Source organism: Balaenoptera acutorostrata, chromosome 6, assembly GCF_949987535.1.
Source record: "Balaenoptera acutorostrata chromosome 6, mBalAcu1.1, whole genome shotgun sequence".
Lineage (NCBI taxonomy): Eukaryota > Metazoa > Chordata > Mammalia > Artiodactyla > Balaenopteridae > Balaenoptera > Balaenoptera acutorostrata.
In genome coordinates this window covers 23975789-23996082 of record NC_080069.1, presented here as the reverse complement: position 1 = coordinate 23996082, position 20294 = coordinate 23975789, and the positions used below count along the sequence as shown (strand labels likewise).

Below are 20294 nucleotides of genomic sequence, written 5' to 3'. Positions count from 1 at the left end.
AGACGGTAGGAGGGGCGCAATCAGAGTACAATCAAATCCCATAACTGATGGGTGGGTGACTCACAGACTGGTGAACACTTATACCACAGAAGTCCACCCACTGGAGTGAAGGTTCTGAGCCCCATGTCGGGCTTCCCAACCTGGGGGTCCGGCAACGGGAGGAGGAATTCATAGAGAATCAGACTTTGAAGCCTAGTGGGAATTGATTGCAGGACTTTGACAGGACTGGGGGAAACAGAGACCCCACTCTTGGAGGGCGCACACAGAATAGTGTGCACATTGGGACCCAGGGGAAGGAGTAGTGCCCCTGGGGGAGACTGAACCAGACATGCCTGCTAGTGTTGGAGGGTCTCCTGCAGGGGCGGGGGCTGGCTCTGTTTCACCGTGGGGACAAGGACACTGGCAGCAGAGGTTCTGGGAAGTACTCCTTGGTGTGAGCCCTCCCAGAGTCTGCCATTAGCCCCACCAAAGAGCCCAGGTAGGCTCCAGTGTTGGGTTGCCTCAGGCAAAACAACCAACAGGGAGGGAACCCAGCCCCACTCATCAACAGTCAAGTGGATTAAAGTTTTATGGAGCTCTGTCCGCCACAGCAACAGTCAGCTCTACCCACCACCAGAGCCTCCCATCAAGCCTCTTAGATAGCCTCAACCACCAGAGGGCAGACAGCAGAAGCAAGAAAAACTACAGTCCTACAGCCGGTGGAACAAAAACCACATTTACAGAAAGACAGACAAGATGAAAAGGCAGAGGGCTATATACCAGATGAAGGAACAAGAAAAGACCCCAGAAAAACAACTAAATGAAGTGGAGATAGGCAACCTTCCAGAAAAAGAATTCAGAATAATGATAGTGAAGATGATCCAGGACCTCAGCATAAGAATGGAGGCAAAGATGGAGAAGATGCAAGAAATGATTAACAAAGACCTAGAAGAATTAAAGAACAAACAAACAGAGATGACCGATACAATAACTGAAATGAAAACTACACTAGAAGGAATCAATAGCAGAATAACTGAGGCAGAAGAACAGATAAGTGACCTGGAAGACAGAATGGTGGAATTCACTGCTGTGGAACAGACTAAAGAAAAAAGAATGAAAAGAAATGAAGACAGCCTAAGAGACCTCTGGGACAACATTAAATGCAACAACATTCGCATTATAGGGGTCCCAGAAGGAGAAGAGAGAGAGGAAGGACCAGAGAAGATATTTGAAGAGATTATAGTTGAAAACTTCCCTAACATGGGAAAGGAAATAGCCACCCAAGTCCAGGAAGCGCAGAGAGTCCCATACAGGATAAACCCAAGGAGAAACACGCCGAGACACATAGTAATCAAAGTGACAAAAATTAAAGAAAACATGTTTCTAATGTAGTTCACTTTGCATATCCACATAGCAATTTTAGAAAGTAATTGAAAAAATGTTTGGATTATTTTAAAATGAGAACAATGAGGGAATTCCCTGGAGGTCCAGTGGTTAGGGCTCGCCTGGCCCTTTCACTGCCATGGCGTGGGTTTAATCCCCAGTCGGGAAGCTGAGATCCTGCAAACCGTGTGGCGAGGCCAAAAATAAAAATAAAATAAAAGAGAACAATGAAGAAATTGTTTTAGGGGTAGGACTTATTTTTAAGAGTATTAGATTATTTTAAAACAATGGGGAGGATTAACATAAAAGTAGCAGAATATATGACAACTGGGATATTTATTTTTAATTAATTAATTATTTATTTTTTGGGCTGTGTTGGGTCTTCGTTTCTGTGCGAGGGCTTACTCTAGTTGCGGCGAGCCGGGGCCCCTCTTCATCGCGGTGCGCGGGCCTCTCACTATCGTGGCCTCTCTTGTTGCGGAGCACAGGCTCCAGACGTGCAGGCTCAGTAGTTGTGGCTCACGGGTCTAGTTGCTCCGTGGCATGTGGGATCTTCCCAGACCAGGGCTCGAACCCGTGTCCCCTGCATTAGCAGGCAGATTCTCAACCACTGCGCCACCAGGGAAGCCCCAACAACTGGGATATTTCTAATAATCTTGGAGGCATGATTAATTTGTTTACATTGCCATCCATTCAAGTAACTTAACATTTAAAATTTGTGACTTGCTTTTTATCTAAGGTTGAAAAAAAAAGAAGTAATTAGGAGCCTCTGTTGATCCTTAGAATTACAAATGTCTTCAAGCAAATATTTAGTGTGAGGATTTAAAGGTCCTCAGTATGAAAGACTAGGGTTCGTGACAGTGCTCGCCTGCCCTGTCTCAGTGTTTCTACCAGGGCACTTGCTTCCTGGCTAAAGAAATTACGTTTTTAAATTCTGAAGCCCCTTGAATGGACAGACTGGTTATTAAATGGTTTCCTCATTCTTGGGAGTCTACATTCATGCCAGAAATTTCTATCTAAGACATCATAAGAAATCAAGCAAGTGAAAAATTCCCAGTTGGTTGACAGCTTCTTATACATTATTTTAGGTCTTGTAAACACTTACTTCATTTGTTTTTTCAGCTTTTCTGATCATGAAATTTAGTTAATTCTGACATTGTTAGAATTGCTTTCCTGACTGTTCTGATTTATACCTGATTACCATTCATTATACTCGGCGTGTATGTAGGTGTGATACAATTCAATGACAGCTACCTCCTTTCTAAAATGAGAGATTTGGGTAGTTTGTTGCTAGGGCATAATTTGCAGTAGAAGATAAAAGCTTCTACAATGACAGTAACGTTTGACTTTTTTTTTTTAAAGGATACTTATATGATCTCTGACCTTTCATTCCATCCCCCTTCATAAACTCCTTTTTTTTTCATAGTTTTTATGATACTATTTAATCATGGCATTTTATCTTAACAGACTACATTTTGTCAGATTTCTTTTGTGAGTTTTGTCACTTCTGCTTAAAGTTAAGGATTCCCTTCTCCTTCTCTATCTACTTTGCTAAGTGCTACCTTTTCTGTCAAGCTTTTTCTTTTCTCTTCTAAGTGAGAACCATTGCAGGGTCTTTCCTGTGCTCCCACAGACCCTCAGCACACCTCTGGTAGAGCCCTTACCTCCCCCTTCTCCATATAAAATTGTGAACTCTTGTGGGAACTCTCCCTCTTTACCTTTGTTTTTGTATTCTGGGTCCTTGAAACAATGTGACTTATAATAAGAATTAAACATGTTTTTGGTTTGATGAAGGGGATTATGAGAAGTTGTACAGATGCAGGCATATTTTATAAATTCAATGAAAAATTTCATACTTTTTGAGTGTTCCATATAATAATAGATACGATAAAGTAGAGAGAGGTTCTTTTTGGTAGTACCAGAGGGGTCATTTAGACTGTTGTCCTGTTTGACAAGAACTGACTTTTTTGTGTTTCTTTCCAGCATACAAGACAGTATCAGGAGTTAATGGTCAACTAGTGATCTTAGATCATGTTAAGGTAATACCACTATCATTATCGTCTAACCATTTAAGAAGTTAAAAGCATAGTATTAAGTACTGTTTAGTACACTTTAAGTTTTTTGTTATGATTCTTTTAAGCCATTCCTTGGTCGGAATGTCAGTGCTATATGGAGACAAGAATTTTAGGTCAGAAGTCAGAAGATGGGATTCTAGTACTGGATCTGTTGTGGATTCTGTTTGTGGCTTTGAGTCCCTTGTCTGTAAAATTTAAAATTTTATTTGTTTGTTAATCATACCTCACAGGTTTATTAGGAAAACAACAGTAATATTTGTGTGTTTTATGACTTGTAGGATATTATTTAGTTATACGGTATCTTGTGGCTCTTGTCATAGACTACTGTGTGTTCTAACTACTTGTTACATTTTTGTCTTCTCTACTAAATTTTAAGGTCTTTGAGTGAGTAAACAATGTTACTTTTGTCTTTGAGGGCCTGACACTGGTATTCAAGTAATGAATAAACAACAGATTATCTCAACAGTGACTAAAACCATAAAGCAGAGAATAGTTTTTACTTATTCAGTTTGTTGAAAGACTCTTTAGTTACATGGGTTTTTTTTTAGCCACACCTATACGTAAGAATTATCTTAGAAAAAGAGGCATAGAATATAGTCTATAATTGAATAGACTTCACCCTGGGTGAAGCTTCCTGCCTGAGTTCAGTGATTAAAATATCTTCAGAGGAGATAATTTGTATACTATGCTCTGTAGAACAGTAATTCTGCATTGGTTGTTGTTGGGAGTGGATGAGGGGGAAAGGTACACAGTTATGAGTTTGTGGAGAGAAGTAATGGCAGAAGTATGTTTGGCATGTGGCCCCTCTGGAAGCAGAAAATAAAATGAAAACCATTTCTTAAAGGAAAGGGCAAAGTGCACTGTCTCTTCAGCTTTATCACTAAGATATTTTTGTGCATGACAAGGTACCTATACAAATTAATTGCAAGATTAAGCATATAGCTTACTCCTGGCCACAGTTTCATACTAGTCTGCAGTTTGATTCAAAGCCTCAGTATACAAGTTGTACAGGGTTTAGGCAGGTGCCCGTTAATATTTTGTGAAAGGATGAAGCATACACTTTTATTTTTGGGGGAAGTATTGAAAGCATTATTTGCTTCTTTGTCCTTTATTTCTTCTTTTTTATATACTTTTTATTGGATAAAATTGTTGACTCATATTTTAAAAATATGGAGCTTTTATATTAGTAAATATATTTTCAAAAACAGTTAAAAATATTCATCCTTCTAGTATGTTAAGCGCTGAACTCAGCACCAAAAATACACAATACAAATACGTAAGTGTCTAATTGGTAAGTGCTATGAAGGGTGAGTGCAGGATGCTATGAGAGTCAATAATGGGAAGGACTTAGAAAACATCTTGGGGGAAGTAATTTTAAGAAAGCTGAAAAAGTTTTATTGAATGTTTGTTTGGGGTATAACTCCAGCTGAGGAAAAACTGGTAAATAAAGTTTATGTAGTTGTAAGAATGGCTTTATACCACCAGATTTAGAGTGATTTTTGTTTGTTTTTAGTTTTTGGCTCCTGTTTTTAACTTAAAACATACACATAGGATCAAGGAATAGATAATTTTATACAAATTGTATCAGAATAGATGATGATGGAGACTGCTGTCCAACTCATTTTCTGAAGGTAGCACATCTTTGATTCCCAAACCAGACAAAGGCTAGTATCAGAAAAGAAACAATGTAGCTATTCTCATTTACAAGCACAGATTCCAAAATTCTTAATAAAAATGTTCTCATGTATTGGATATTAGCAAAAATACACTTTAAAAACTCAACAGAATTATGACAAAGTAGAATTTATCCCAGTAATACAAAGATGATTTGATAATAGCAAATGTCAGTATAATTCAGGTCATTCATAGATTAAGCTAGAAAAGCTTATGCTCTTCTCAGTAAATACGGAGTATGTACCTGATAAAATTACTTGTTTCTAAAAAACAAAACAAAACAAAAGAAGAAGGTGGTCTTAGAAATAAGGGATAGAACAAACTTTTAAAACCTCTTTAAGGATATCCACCATAACCTACAGCAAACAGCGTACTTAAGGAGAGACTCTAGCAACATTCCCATTTAAATCAGGAACAAGATGAGGACCCCTGTTGTCAGCACCACTACCCTTCTTTGTTCTGTCTTTGTGCTTGGACCCTAATCAATGCTGTGGGGAAAAGGGATTGAAAGGAAGAGGCACATCTGTCATCATTTCTTGGTAGTATGATTAACTAAACAGACAACACAAGTCATTCAGTGGACAAACTATTAGAAACAATGGTGTAAAACAGTGTTGCCGGATACAGAGGATGTCTATAGAAATCAGTAGTGTTTTGTATGCCAGAAGTAACTACTAGAATAATTAGGAACTTTTTACCAAAAACTGTGAAACTTTGTTGAAAGACATAAAAGAAGACTTCAAATAACTGGAGATTCCACATTCATGAATGGAAAGACTCAGAATAGAAAAGATGTTGATTCTCTCCAGGTAACAAAATCAGTTAGAAATACAGTAAGAATAAAGATTTGGTGAGGGAGTAAGCAGATAGTTCAGTGGAGCAAAGTTAAAATTCTTAAAACCAACTCTCCTCACACCTGAGAATTTGACTTGGTAAATGATAAAGGCTACAAGTCGTGCTACTTGTAGCACAAATTACATTTGTGCTACTCAGTAAATATTGTTGGGGTATTTGGCTTCCTGTATGAAAAATAAAGATAAAAATGAGAAAAATAAAATTACATAGCAAAAATAAATCCAGATGGATTAAAGACCAAAACATGAAAAACCTATTAGAAGACAGTATAGAAGGCCATTTTTATGACTTCAGATTGGAAGGTTTTCCTACACAAAAGACACAAATCATAAAGGAAAACAAGTCATTTTATTGCAAAAACTTCTGTATGATAGGATACCATAAACAAAATTAAAAGACAAGGAAGACTGGGAGCAGATATTCGCAAAAGGATTGATATCCAGAATCTATGAAACTTACCTAAAAGTAAATAAGAAGAAGCAGATGTAGTTGAAAAGCGAGGAAAAGATATTATTAATAAGGCCATTATAGGAAATGAAGTCTGAATTGTCAGTAAACATGAAAAAATGCTCAATATTAGTAGAATCAGGAAAATGCAAATTGAAAGATACTATTTTTTATTTTATCAAAATGGTAAAAATTAAAGTTTAATAATGTAAGATTGGCAAAGATGTAGGGAAAAGATACTTTTCTATCCTACTAGGGAGTTTGTAAAGTAAAAGGTTCCTTTGCAGAGTAATTTCACATAACAATGGACACAGCCTATAGCCCACCACTACGGAACCAGCTACCTTAGGGAAACTTGGGCCCACATGTGAGAATGTTCATTGCAGCATGTTTGTAGTAGTTTAAATTTGGAACAGCCTTGAACACCAGTGGTAGAAGAACAGCTGAATAAAATGTAGTGTCACTTGATTTTATTTTAGCTATATCTGTTCTAACATTGGTTCTAGATGCCCATTTATTCATATTAGCATCTCCAGAATCAAGTGTCCTACAGTCAGTGTTGATTCACAGATGCACTGGCAGATGTTTTCCTTCACATCACACAATGTAGTGATGCATTTTTCAAAAGATTCTGTTAATCAAATAAGGTAAATATGACTATGACAGATCCAAAACATACGGTCAAGTGGGAAAAAAACGAGTTGCAGGATGATACATTTAGTATGTTGCCATTTAGGTAAGTGAAACACTACAGTATATTTTTGGAAACATGCAATTTAAAATATTAAAAATGGATTAGAGGAATACATTTCTGGTTAGGAGAATTAGATTGAGGAGGGAATATTAGCATTATTTATTATAATAGTAATTATTTTATTGTTCAGTTGCATTTTATTCCTGTCCTCCCAAGGCACAAGGTGATTACACAGCCCAGAAGCAAACATCATTTCTGAGTAGTGGGAACATAGTTTTTTAACTTTCTGTAGTCTCAAAGCTTTAAAACATACACACAGAAGGAAAGAATTTAATTGCCATGGTTTCATAGATTTAAGATCCTTCTCTCTGTACCTTATGCTGTGTTTGCCAGTATATGTGCCAGTGATCAGTGTTCTAAGGACTTAAACTACCTGAGGATATTCTAAACTCTGGATGTATACCTGTGTGCTTTGGGGAGGTGTGGGGTCTGCATGTGCATACATGCTGTGAAAGACATAGAGCATATAGAGTATTTTGAGGAGCTTTTAAAATGTTGGTTATTGAGCCTTTATTTTTTTCCTATTTAGTTTCCCAGATATGCTGAGATTGTGCACTTAACACTACCTGATGGCACGAAGAGGAGTGGGCAAGTTCTAGAAGTTAGTGGTTCCAAAGCAGTGGTTCAGGTAAGCATCGCTTTCAAAACCTGGCCAGTTGAACGTTTTTCTGATCACAACAAACATAAGAAACACCAATAGTTCTTTTTAGTAATTATCACATAAGTATACAGATCTTCATCAACTTATAGGTGGGGTGACATCTTGATAAACCCATCATAAGCTGAAAATATCGTAAGTTGAAAATGCATTTAGTACACAGAACCTACCGAACATCATAGCTTAGCTTAGCTTACATTAAAGGTGCCCAGAACACTTATATTAGCATACGATTGCACAAAACCATATAACACAAAGCCTATTTTATAATAAAATGTTAAATATCTCATGTGATTTTTTTTTTCTCATGTGATTTTTCTGAAGTACGGTTTCTACCAGATGTGTATTGCTTTTGCACCATCGTGAAGGTGAAAAATCTTAAGCCAGGGACCCGACTGTTTACTGGCTGTGAGGGAAGAAAAGTATTTTTTCATGTTTTCTTGCTAAATGCCAGCCACCAATATCCATTCTAGCCCAATAGCTCCACTGGTAAAATGGCTTTTATTAAAAAATTTTTAATTGATAAAATGAAACAGTCACATAGAAGGGGAGAGATGAAAAGTAGAATTCAGAGCTTATGGGCTGAAACCAAAATGAGATCTGAGTCTACTCCTTTAAATTGTCTCTGATAATTCCTAGTTTTTAATGTTACTGATTATAGGAAGTGCCAGTTTTCTCAAATAACATATTGCCCTAAAAAGTAATCTAGAGCAGAGGTCAGCAGAATTTCTGTAAGGGGCCAGATAGTAAATTTTTTAGACTTTGTGAGGGTTGTGCCTAAGGTCTCTGATGCATGTTCTTATGCTTTCTTTTCCTTTTTTTTTTAAAAAAACAACCCTTTAAAAATGTAAAAACCATTCTTAGCTTGCTTGATGGATTTGGCCTGCAGGCATGACTCTGGGTGAGAGGTTGACAGTTTGGTTCGTCGTCCACCATGAACACTTCTTCAGTCATGAGGCTACAAGTAGTATATACGTTGATGTATTTTACTTTATAAGGGCTGACAAATAAATCTTAAGCGCTTATGATCTAAATTTCTTTTACCCTTCTGTTTACTTTTCTTTCTTGATAGGTATTTGAAGGGACTTCAGGTATAGATGCCAAGAAGACATCCTGTGAGTTTACTGGGGATATTCTCCGAACGCCAGTGTCTGAGGATATGCTTGGTAAACGGATATTATTATTCATGCTGAGCAGAGATCTGCTTCCTTTTTAACGTATTTGCATGAAGTCTTTTTAAAGATTGTGAACATTTGAGTCATTGTCCACTCTGTACTGTCTCGTTACTGTTTACCAGGTCGGGTATTCAATGGCTCAGGAAAACCCATCGACAGAGGTCCTGTTGTACTGGCTGAAGACTTCCTTGATATCATAGATAGGGACAGAAAATGGATTTCTGTGTTTTGGGGAAAATAGCATCTACCTATCTTACACCTTTGTCAGAGAAAGGGTGATTTTTATGATACTTTAAGTAGATAACCAACATACTCCATGTTTGATTAATTATGTTTTGTTTATTATTTAATAAATTTATTTTTCCTAGAGGCTATCTTAAATTTTTATATTTTATTTATTGTAAAATATCACCAGGATATATCTGAGATGTAAAAGCCATACTGGCTTTGAAATTAGGATTTCTCTCTTATTTGCTATACCTTACATTTCACTTTACTACCATATAATTTGTGAATCTACAAAAGATTAATGGAAAAGAATATTTAAACAGTTTCAGATTTCAAAAATAACTGATTTTTTAAGAGTAGAAAGAAATGCTTTATATGCTTTATATGGTTGTAGTCTTAATGTAGAGACATATTAAAATTTTCCCTTTTGGAAATGCATTAGGCCAGCCAATCAATCCTCAGTGTCGGATCTATCCAGAGGAGATGATTCAGACCGGCATTTCGGCCATAGTTGGCATGAACAGTATTGCTAGGGGGCAGAAAATTCCTATCTTCTCTGCTGCTGGCTTACCGCACAATGCGGTGAGACCTAGAATCTGTTTGGTATGAAATTTAAGGAGAAAGAATTTCCGAGTGCTTCACTCTTAGTGAGAAACCAAATATAGGATTTTCAAGGTAAATGCCCAATGTTACTGTTTATATAATCCAATTACATTGACTCTTTATCTACACATATCTGACTTCTTGCTTACTCTTAGGAATCTGCAAAAATTACAAAATAGTTTCATTGGGTAAAGCCCTTTAAGACAACCCAGTTTCATTTATGATTACAGTTCCCCAAAGTTTAGGGTAAAAGTTATTTTGTTGTAGAAATATTATTTTAGATTTTAACTTGGTTCTTTTGTACTCCTCATCAGATTGCAGCTCAAATCTGTCGCCAGGCTGGTTTGGTAAAAAAATCCAAAGATGTAGTGGACTACAGTGAGGAAAATTTTGCGATTGTATTTGCTGCTATGGGTGTAAGTATTATCTTTTTCTGTTTTAGTATGAAATGTAAAAGTGCTTGTGTTCTTAGAACAATGTAGAAAACTACACATATATTATTCGATTTATCTCTAGGCAGAGAAGTTGCAAGTTGGCATTTTGGGCAAACCATGGATTAGTATTTAGCATTTGACTGTGGAATGTAAAAATAATTCCCTTTGTGCCCAAAGCAAGCTGTTTACTCTGTTGGCTTTTGTGAACGTTTTGGGGGTACTTGAACCTTTAAAAGAAGGAGCAGTGCAGATCTATAGCTTGGCCTTCATCAGAAATAAATATTGGGGGGGGGGGGGAAGAAAGAAAGAAATATTGAGAATTTTTCTTCTCCCAGCACTGATGAAGTCATTGCCATTTAGGTAAACATGGAAACTGCCCGGTTCTTCAAACCTGACTTTGAAGAAAATGGCTCAATGGACAACGTCTGCCTCTTTTTGAACTTGGCTAACGACCCAACGTAAGTAAACAAATAGAGCTGTTTTCCCCCTATTCATGCAGCCTTCTGGTCAAAAATGTCACCTTACACTAAGGAGGTAGAACATTAGAGTGAAAGCTGCACAGGCCTAGGTATGAGATAACGGTATTTAAATTCCAGCTCTGCTTCTTGCAAGTTATTTGGTTTTGGGTAAGTCACTTAGGCTGTGAAGCTCAGTGTCTTCTTTCATAAAATGTGATAAATAATACTTGTCTCAGAGTTGTTGTGCATATGAAATGAGATAATAGTGTAAGTTACCCAGCACGCAGTCCATACTCAATAAATGACCTTTTCCTCTTACCTGCAAAATCTGGCCCCTACTTCTTTCATCCCTTTCTCCTTCTCTCTCTCTTCCTTTCTTGCTCAGTTTTGAGAACTATATAGTTCTGAGAAATTATGGGGCATTTATAAAATAAATCAATTTAGCTGTGTAGCACTAAGTAATTCTTATTATGTAAATGCATAAAAGAACTCTGCCTTACTTAAGAACTTTTAAAGTAATAATTGCTTAACCTCCCTCAATTTATGTGAAACTTTAAAAGGGAGACTGTACTATTATTTCTGGAATCATTTTGTGGTTTTTTTGGCCTTTTTGTTTGAGTGACGTAGGACTTAATGTTTCATTTCAGTATTGAGCGAATTATCACTCCTCGCTTGGCTCTAACCACGGCCGACTTCCTGGCCTATCAGTGTGAGAAACGTGTATTGGTTATCCTAACAGACATGAGTTCTTATGCTGAAGCACTTCGAGAGGTAATTTTTTTCTTAATTAAAATGGATTATCTTGTCAGGGTTATCTTGTCCCTCTGCAAGTTTTCATTTTTTTTAAAATCATGTTTTTTAAAATGCATTGCTCATATAGTAGTAGAATACCTTAATTAATCAGAAAAGAAAATATTACTTTTGTCAACCTAGTTGAAATGATTAGAGGACAAGATTTAAATTATTAGCCTATTTATCATACTCTCACTGTCTCCATTGGTTAAGACTGGATTCTTAGAGAGAGTAAATGATGCAAGCTATTTAATCAGTTACTCTCCCAGGTAGTTCTGTCTCTGTCCAGACTGTCAGTTTTTAGCCCTTTTCAAGAATTCCATTTTTAATGATGTAAGTTTTTATTTATTTACATAAGTAAAGACTATACTGTGGCAGAACCCTCTTCAGAACTTTTTTTGCCTTCAGAAAACTCAGTGATTATTTAGAAACAATATAAGATTCTAGCAGTTACCATCCAGAAGTGTGGGGTGTTTGTTCTAATGCAAGTTACTGAAATTTTGAGTGACTTGCTCTTTTAAGTGTGCAAAAAAGGGAAGAAGACTTCTGAAGAGACAGGCTTTATAAATATCTAGCTTAAGATTCCCTAAGATCCATCATCATATCTCACTCGGCTACAGTGCTTTTTCATCGAAGGACTTCTTTTCTCCCATCCATCACAGATACTTTTCTAAAAGGCAGTAAAAATAAGTATTAGAAAAGTGAAAATTAAAAAAAAAAACAATTTACAAACCCTTTTGTTAGTATTATTAGATTCGACAGACAATTATTCTATCAAATCGCCACTAAAGTTTTCTATATGTTTATCTTGCTTTCTGCATTATCTCCTTTCACATTGATAAAAGCTGGTCTGCAGGCAGGCCACGCTTTGAGTAGCACTGCTGGAGCATACTCTTGGAGGAACCAAAGTAGCAGTTAGAAGTTGGGCTCAATGACTCACAGTTCTTGTTGGCTGTAGATTAAAATGTATGCATATATTCTAGTGTGCATGTCTCTAAGAGAAAGACCATCTATTACTATTCTTGTCTTGTGCGGTGATCCAGGGAAATCATCTGGCCCTTGATTGCGGTTGTAAGTTGGGGTTAATAACATTAACTTCCTCATAGGGTTGTTATGAGGATTAAATTAAATAATGTATGTAAAGTGCATCAGATGATTTCTGATATATGTATTTCCTTCCCTTTTGATCTTTTCAGGATTAGCTTATGTAAATCTGGCAAGATCCATAACATGAAGGAAACCTTGTGAACTGAGAATGTTCTCTTAGTTTTAAAATGTACTACCTTTGATTTATAAAATTGCAAGCAGATTTTCTTCTAGCCAGCTATTTGAAGATTTGTGTTATGACAGTATGATTTTAGCAAAAAAGCTTCTGGTCCCCAATTGTCAACATTTTTGTTGCAGAATAATCTGAATTTATGTCGCTAGATTTTTCTAAATCGTTTCTAGAGGTGATATTTAAAACGAATAAGATGATATTTCCAACTTTGTAATTTGGCATGTTCAAACAAATGTTTTCTAACCAAGCTTTAATTTTCATTTTCTGGTATGTGATACTGTTCTCCTTGACTCACTGTCAGGTTTCAGCAGCCAGGGAAGAGGTTCCTGGTCGACGAGATTTCCCAGGTTACATGTATACACATTTAGCCACACTATATGAACGCGCTGGTAGAGTGGAAGGTAGAAATGGCTCTATTACTCAAATTCCTATTCTCACCATGCCTAACGATGGTAAGTTTTGGGTCTTTGGATTATAGCATCCCTAATCGTTGTAAGGACTTTGATTTGAAGAGAGAAGAACATCTATCTTTTTGAGTTGAAATTCTTTTGAGAGTTTATCCTCCAGAAGTTTACCTTACCTAGTGATTTGTTTCTAATAAAATTTTTCATTTCAAAACTACCCATAATTATTATTCTTTTGTAGAAAAATTTTCTTGTAATTTTAATTTTTAATTTTTATTTATTAGCTAGTATTTAGTGTCTACTATTTGCAGGACACTGGTCTAGATGAAAGAAACAAAATTTTAAAAAATGTATGGGCTCTACTTAATGTAAGCCTCTCATTCTAGTTGGATATTTTTTAAATGTCTGTGCATCAGTAATTTAAGGTAGCCAAAGTGCCAGATACGGAGCACAAATGGTAAATGCCACGAGACTCTAGAGATAGAACGATCATCAAAGACTTGCTAAAAATTACTTGGTTTTATCATGTGTGTGTAAGTGCACAGTGCAGTGCCTGCCTGGAGGTATGCCCAGCAGCTCCCGGGTGAGACTTGCAGCATTCCCCTTATGTTAGTGTCTTTTTGTCTTTATCTCAGTCTTTTAAAAACACTTTTTCAAACTATTTTCAGAAACAGTAATAACTCATTATAACTGAGCACTGTTCTAAGTGTTTTGTAAGTTTTGACTCATTTGATCTTCATAGCGACTTTTTAGATGCTCTCGTGTGAGGCACAGGGAGGTACAGTGTCACAGTTAGGAAGTGGCGGCTTTAGAACCCAGGCAGGGGCTTCCCTGGTGGCACAGTGGTTAAGAATCCGCCTGCCAATGCAGGGGACACGGGTTCCAGCCCTGGTCCGGGAAGATCCCACATGCCGCAGAGCAACTAAGCCTGTGCGCCACAACTACTGAGCCCGTGCGCCACAACTACTGAAGCCCGCACGCCTAGAGCCTGTGCTCCACAACAAGAGAAGCCACCACGAGAAGCCCGCGCACCGCAATGAAGAGTAGCCCCCCCACCCCCTCTCACCGCAACAAGTGAAAGCCGTTGCGCAGCAACGAAGACCCAACACAGCCAAAAGTAAATAAATTAATAAATTTAAAAAAAAACAAACCAAAAAAACCCAGGCAGTCTGAATACTACCTCTGATGTGAAAATGATTTGTTCCAAGGAAGTAGCTACAAAATTACTCTCTGTAATTTAACAGACTTAGAGATGTCTTGCTCTGTAGGACCTGCGTGGTGCTGCCTGTGTAGTGTTGCTTAACTTGTTGAGCCTCTCCGTATTTTCCATGTTGAAATGTTGTGTATCCCTCTGGGATAGCTTATGGACTGAGAATGTTCTCTCAGTGTACATCAAATTGGCAAATCTCTGCAAATGAACTTTGTGTTTAAAATGGAACTTTATATTTGGGGGAGAGAGAGCATAACTAGGAGAAATAGTACTTTTTATGAAGATAGCTAATTTAACTTGTGCCAACACATGTCTAACTGTGCTGCAACCAGATAAGTGAGACTGGCCAATACGGTAACCTCTAGCCACATTTGGCTGTTTAAGTTCTAAAGTTTATTAAAATCAGATAAAGCTTGAAATAAAGTTTTTCAGTCACATTAGCCGCATTTCACATGTTCAGTAGCCACATTTGACCAGTGGCTGCCATATTGGACAGCACAGATAAAGCACTTTTCCATCATCACAGGAAACTATTTTCTATAGCACTGTTTTAAGTAGTGCAGATTGACTTCCTGTGGTTTTGTTTATATGAGATGGACACTTTAACTAACATCAGGTGTCTTTCTCTGGTAGATATCACTCACCCCATCCCTGACTTGACTGGATATATTACAGAGGGGCAGATCTATGTGGACAGACAGCTACACAACAGACAGGTATTTGAGAGTTGAATGATGCTCTAAGCCTACAGATCTATTCTTCAGTTATTCTTTAGTGACTCTGACTTTGCTCTTAGGAATTATTTATTTAGAAAATATCAAATTGAATTGTTTTTAATATGGCTATAAAATTGTCATTTCTGTAATACTAAAATCCTGGTGTGGAAAAGTGTGCCAGAATTAAGAATTAAATTTCCACTTTCTTTATTATGCCTTAAAATGGAGTGAGTTGTTCAAAGAACTTTTTTGGGTCTTCTGTTCCATAACGGTATAATCTACCACTTTTGTTATTAATACAAGAACAGATTTTTCAGAGTTTTTTCTTTGTCTTTTATTGTTAAAATTTTTTTAATTGAGGTATGATTGACGTAACATTACATTGGTCGCGGGTGTACAATGTCATGATTTGCTGTTTGTATATGTTGCAGAGTGATCACCACAATAAGTCCACTTAACATCCACCACCTCACATAGTTACAACACTTTTTTTCTTGTGATGAGAATTTTGAAGAGCCACTCTTCTAGCTACCTTTAAATATGCAATACAGTATTATTAACGTACATAGTCACCATGCTGTGAAAGTCCCATCCCCATGACTTACTCATTTTATAACTGGAAGTTTGTACCTTTTAACCTCCCTCACCCATTCGGCTCACTCATCCCCCGCCTCAGGCAGCCACCAGTCTGTTCTCTATCTGTGAGCTTGACATTTTTTTGTTTGTTTTTTAAGGTCCCATATATGTGAGATGATATGGTATTTATCTTTTTCTGTCTGGCTTATTTCACTTAGCATAGTGCCCTAAAGGTCCATCCATGATGTTGCAAACAGCAAGATTTCATTCTTTTTTATGACTGAATAATCAAAAACAGATTTTTTATTGGTTCTTTAGTAGATGCCAGCTTCTGATATCAGCTTTTAGGTGAAATTATTGTTAATCTTTTTATGTGTGATTTTGTGAGTCAGAGTTCAGAAGACCATTTGGATTTGATATTGTAGGCAGATGTTGAAAATTCAGTTTTTTAATAGAATCTTGTACTGTTTTGTAGATTTTACTTTTTGGATTTGATTCTCAAAAAGAAATCTTAACCTGTAAAATGTTTCTTACTTCCTTTTCTTACCAGGAAGAGATATTAGGAATCATCTAGGAAACACATGTAGCAGTTTTATGCAATTTAAGCAATAAAAATGAGTTTCAAAATCCTCCTTTACTACCAGTAAAGCTTGAATTTTGTACTTAAATATAATATTTTCCCCCTTCCCCTTTTACCCAAGATTTACCCGCCTATTAATGTGCTGCCCTCGTTGTCTCGGTGAATGAAGTCTGCTACTGGAGAAGGTATGACCAGAAAGGATCACGCCGATGTATCTAACCAGCTGGTACGTGTGTTTTCTCCAGGATTGTGTTTAAAGAAATGAATACTTTCTCAGTTCATGCTGCTGTCTTATACCTCTTGTCTTTCTTCCATATCACTTTTCTTCTCCCCCCATCAAAGCAGAATTTTAATATAGAATATATAATATAGAATACTGGAATACAGAAACATTCATTAGAGCCAAACAGTCTTTTTCATAAGGATAACTGCTCATGACAAAGATTAAAGATCACATGCTTGAAACCCACCTCTAATGCTGTATGAGGTAGTTTTTAAATAAAAAAGTCATAAGACGATTAAGTTTTTATTAGTAACCTTTATTATAGAGTATTTCTGAAAGACTATTCTAACTAATTTTTTGTTTAACATATTAGGCAATCACCAGAACGCTAAGGGATACAGCCGTGTATATTCTATGAAATTCTTGGTTTCTATAGTCCTGAGATTGTATACCAAGCATAATTAAAGAAAAATACATTTGACCTTAAAGTAGAAATGATAAATAAACCTACTGATAACCCAGATATTTTTTTTGAATAGAATTTAGAGATGTATTTCTCCTATTGTGTAAGTTGTGATTTTTAAATGCTCTACAAAATGGAAGCTCATTGATATATTGAGGGAGTGTATTTTTTGTAGAGTGTTAGTAATGTCTATGTATTGCATGCCTGAAGACTCCTTCCTTAGTGAGACTGCTGTATAATAAAGTCTTTCCAATACTTGCATATGTGAATTATGTTTGGAAATAATGTGAAATACTGTGAAGATAGCTACAGCAATACACTTATAATGCCCAGAGTACCGTTACCATTTATAAAGATTCATGTAAACCTTTTTTTCTCTTTAGTATGCATGCTATGCTATTGGTAAGGATGTGCAGGCCATGAAAGCCGTAGTTGGAGAAGAAGCCCTTACCTCAGATGATGTGCTTTACTTGGAATTTCTGCAGAAGTTTGGGAGGAACTTCATTGCTCAGGGTAAGATTACTATTTTCCTATGAATAGAAACAGCATCATATGTAGTTTTGAGGACTTCTTTCCTAGTCTGAGAGAATTTACATTGATCTCCATACAATTTTCCTTCTGATTAGAGAAGAGGTTCTTCCAGCTGCCTGCCATGTCTTCGTTCTTAGCCCTCTGGTTCCTTCCCCTCTACCTTCAATTTCTTTATCCATTTATTTAGCTCCTGTCTTATTTTTTATCTTCCTTACAACCGGCCTTCTGCTCTCCTACCTCCATTGCCACTTCTCCTCGCTCTTAACCTCTCTGCAATGCTCTCCTCTGGCTTTGGGGGTTTTGGACTTTCCCAGTCCCTCTGTTTTCATCCTCCTGATTTCTTATCTTCCTGCTTCTTAATTGTTAATGTTCCCAAAGGCTTAATTACCTGTTCTTTCTGTGCTTTTTTTCCCCTATGCTGATGACTAACTTGCTATGTATGAGCCTTTACCCTCTTTCTGAAGCTCTAATCCCACATCTCCAGCTAGGAAGCCTGTGTTTATGCCGCCATCCTCTCTGGCTCAGCGTGGTGAGAACCAAAGTCTTTTCCCAACTGACCACCTGCCTAGCAATTCCCTTTTCAATTTCTGTCTACCTCTGGCATGACCATTACCCTAGTTAGCCCAAGCTCAGGAATTGGGCATTCTTAAGCCTCTTCATTTATTCTCCAGTCATCAAATATTTGCTAATTTGCATTGTTCTCCTTTGAAACATCTTATCCTGTTCTCTTTTCATTCCTATTAAAAAAACTTAGGCCAGTGTTTCTCAAAGTTGAATATGCTTTTGAATGTACCAGGGATCTTGTTGAAGTGCAGATTGTGATTCGGTAGGTGTGGGTGGGGCCAGAGAGCCTGTATTTTGACAAGTTCCTGGGCGATGTTGAAGCTGCTGATCTCTGACCACTCTTTGTGTCCCAAGACCTAGTCCAGACCTTTGTCCCATCATCCTTGGCCGTTAGTGCCAGCATCTTCACCAGTCTCCCTGACTCTCTATGTGCCATTGCCGGGGTAAATTTAGTATTAATTTTATTGATTGTCCTTCTGTTAAAAAGTCTATAATGGTTTTTATTACATAGCATGTGTAGGGCTTTCAAGCTGTTTTGTTTGGTCTCTTCCCTACCACCCCTGCTAATGCTGGTAAACTCTATTTTTGACCTCAGTGATACTTACAAACGATGTGTTTATTTTGGAATAATGCATCAGCTGCACACTTAGGATTTGTGCACTTTTCTATTTGTGTGATACATTTTTTAAGTACCATTAAAATCCCCAGAACATATGATTGTTGGGTTTTCTAAAAAAAAAAAAAAATTATGCAGAACCTTAATATCTTAAAAAGATAAAAATTATTCTGGTAGAGAAAAGAATGCAGAACTCTAGCCACTCTAACTCCTTAGTTAAAAAAATGAGATTTATTTGCAGGATAAGAATGATTCTGCTATTAAAAATAATAATAGCAATAGCAAGTTTGAAAACTTTCACGTGGACCTATTCAGGTGCTTCATTGGCATTTAAGGCCTTCTAAGTATCTGTACTAGCCTCCTTCAGGTCAGCCTGTGTTGCTGGGAAACTGCTTTTCTCACTACTCTCTGGACAAAACTCTGGGTCTAGTTTCCATTATTCCGTGGAGTGTTTTTAGATCCCACCCGTTGTTAAACACACACATGGACGCACGCATGCACGCACGCACGCGCCCAACGTCTCGCCTGCGGGCTTTCTCCCTTTTCTCTGATTCCCAGGGGTACTTACTGTCTAGACCCTCATTTCCACATTTGGTCACATCCAGTCCTGGGAGACCTGACTGCTTTGTGTCTCTTTTTTATACTTCACGCTCACAGTGCTAGACCCATAACAGTAAATTTTGAATAACGCTGATAAGTTGGAAGTACTTGGCCTTTATTCATCTAATCTCAATTTTTTGTAAGGTCCTTACGAAAACCGCACTGTCTATGAGACTTTGGACATTGGCTGGCAACTGCTCCGAATCTTCCCCAAAGAAATGCTGAAGAGAATCCCTCAGAGCACCTTGAGCGAATTCTACCCTCGAGACTCTGCAAAGCATTAGCTGCTACTTCATCGCTGGCTCGATGCTCTTGTGAAATACTGGTTCTGTTTTCTTTATTCCTCTTGCACTCCCCCATCCCCACCTTTGTGCTGGAGTTTACTGTGTTACCCTGTAATTAAAAACAAAGAATAGGTAACATATTGTGCCAGTGTTGCAATGTTTTAAACTGCTAACAGACTTTAAAATATCCCCTGTTCCGAAAACCTGGAACTGCAGTGCTTTGTTTAAAGTAGCTGAGGGTTGGAGGTGAGGTTTTCTTACTGATGTGTGTATTTGTACGTAGTGGTGTAGTTAGCTGCCTAGTGTCCTCATTATTTGGGTCTCTCAGACCTTCCCTGTCCACCCCCTCCAGAGTATCACTGTCTGAAGTTACAATGCTTTGATCTCCAAACTAGGGACAAGATAGGGTCTGAAAGACGCTTCCTCTCCGAGCCGAGACGCTTTCCTGAGCGCTTGTTTTCAGACTTTGGTGTGCCTCTGGGTCTGCTCTAAGCAGATGGCTTTTCCTGTCCCCCTGCTGTTTCCTATTTAATGAATAGGTTAGAAAAGGAGTTTCCTTTTCCTCTTTGGTGCGGATAAGTTTCAACTCCTGTGTCTTACTGTTCTCCCTCCCTCTGAGTCACACAGAATCATGCAGCTTTTGCCCAACTGGCATTGATCTGATAGTAGTGAGATGCCCTGTCTTGATGATCCCTTACTGGGTTTCCATGCAGAGGAATTATAATGAAAATAA

General features: G+C 37.4%; 1 protein-coding gene across 1 annotated transcript in view; it reads left to right on the top strand.

Annotated features, from left to right (window-relative positions):
• Window positions 1-19632, top strand: part of LOC130708398 (V-type proton ATPase subunit B, brain isoform-like) — a 60762-nt gene extending 41130 nt beyond the window's left edge. The window contains 13 exon segments of the mRNA XM_057548343.1: window positions 3346-3401; window positions 7697-7795; window positions 8898-8991; window positions 9123-9195; window positions 9666-9810; window positions 10146-10247; window positions 10626-10723; window positions 11371-11494; window positions 13096-13246; window positions 15042-15124; window positions 16402-16506; window positions 17350-17479; window positions 19422-19632. Coding sequence (XP_057404326.1) covers window positions 3346-3401; window positions 7697-7795; window positions 8898-8991; window positions 9123-9195; window positions 9666-9810; window positions 10146-10247; window positions 10626-10723; window positions 11371-11494; window positions 13096-13246; window positions 15042-15124; window positions 16402-16506; window positions 17350-17479; window positions 19422-19561 — 1400 coding nt within the window. The 3' untranslated portion in view covers window positions 19562-19632.
• The last annotated feature ends 662 nt before the right edge of the window (window positions 19633-20294 follow it).